Raw genomic sequence first — 845 nt, forward strand, 5'->3', positions numbered from 1 at the left:
ATCATCCTGCATTTGTGCTGTGTGTGCACCTGTGTGTGTGCACCTGTGTGTGCACGTGTGGCGCCGCCGCCGACGCCTGATCCTGCTGCGCCTGCTGAGCCTGCGCCGCGCTTTCTTCCCACCCCCCGCAGGAGCGCCGCCTCAAGGACCTGGTCAAGAAGCACTCTGAATTCATCTCCTACCCCATCTCCCTGTGGACTGAGAAGACCGTGGAGAAGGTGGGGGCTGGCTGCTTGGCTGGCGCCTTGGTGGCTGGTGTGTGTGTGTGTGTGTGTGCGCGCGCGCGTGTGTGCGCATGGTGGTGGCGGCGCTGCCTGCATGCTTTTGAGGCCCCATGCAGAGGCGCGAGCGCGCCCGGCGTAGCACCGCGCCCCTGCTTTCCCGCCCGGCGGCCGGCCAGCTGTGTGCCGGCCGGCCGCGGCGTGTGGTGCGGCGCTGCCCTGCTGACGTGCCGCTCCGGGCCCTGCCGCCGTGTGCGCTGCCGTGGCCGCAGGAGGTGTCTGACGATGAGGAGGAGGAGGCGAAGGAGGTGAAGGAGGGCGAGGTGGAGGAGGTGACCCCCGAAGATGAGACCAAGGAGAAGAAGGTGGGTGCTGGCCGCCGCGGGGGTTTGACCACCCGGGGGCAGGGGTTGAGCGGGCCTGGGCGCGCGCCTGCGGGCGCCTGGCAGGCAGCACGGCGCTGCGGGAGGGGGCCCTGGGGGGCCGGCTCCGCGATTGCAGCGCCGCCCTCGGCAGCCTCCACTCCCGCATCCAGCCCCACAGCCACACCCTGACAGCCGCACCGCCCACCACTGCCTCCCCCGCTTGGCCGGCCGCAGAAGAAGAAGGTGAAGGAGGTGAGCC

At 70.7% G+C, this 845-nt stretch overlaps 1 protein-coding gene across 1 annotated transcript; it reads left to right on the plus strand.

The window, feature by feature from the left end:
• Positions 1–131: 131 nt before the first annotated feature.
• On the plus strand, positions 132–775 carry CHLNCDRAFT_134150 (expressed protein; the record flags this gene model as incomplete). Its single annotated transcript, XM_005842671.1, has 3 exons — positions 132–218; positions 494–590; positions 723–775. Coding segments are annotated over 3 exons (237 nt in total), but the record flags the coding sequence as incomplete, so codon positions are not given.
• Between the last annotated feature and the right edge of the window lie 70 nt (positions 776–845).

The sequence above is a fragment of the Chlorella variabilis genome (genome assembly GCF_000147415.1).
Source record: "Chlorella variabilis unplaced genomic scaffold CHLNCscaffold_106, whole genome shotgun sequence".
In the NCBI taxonomy this organism is placed as follows: Eukaryota; Viridiplantae; Chlorophyta; class Trebouxiophyceae; order Chlorellales; family Chlorellaceae; genus Chlorella; species Chlorella variabilis.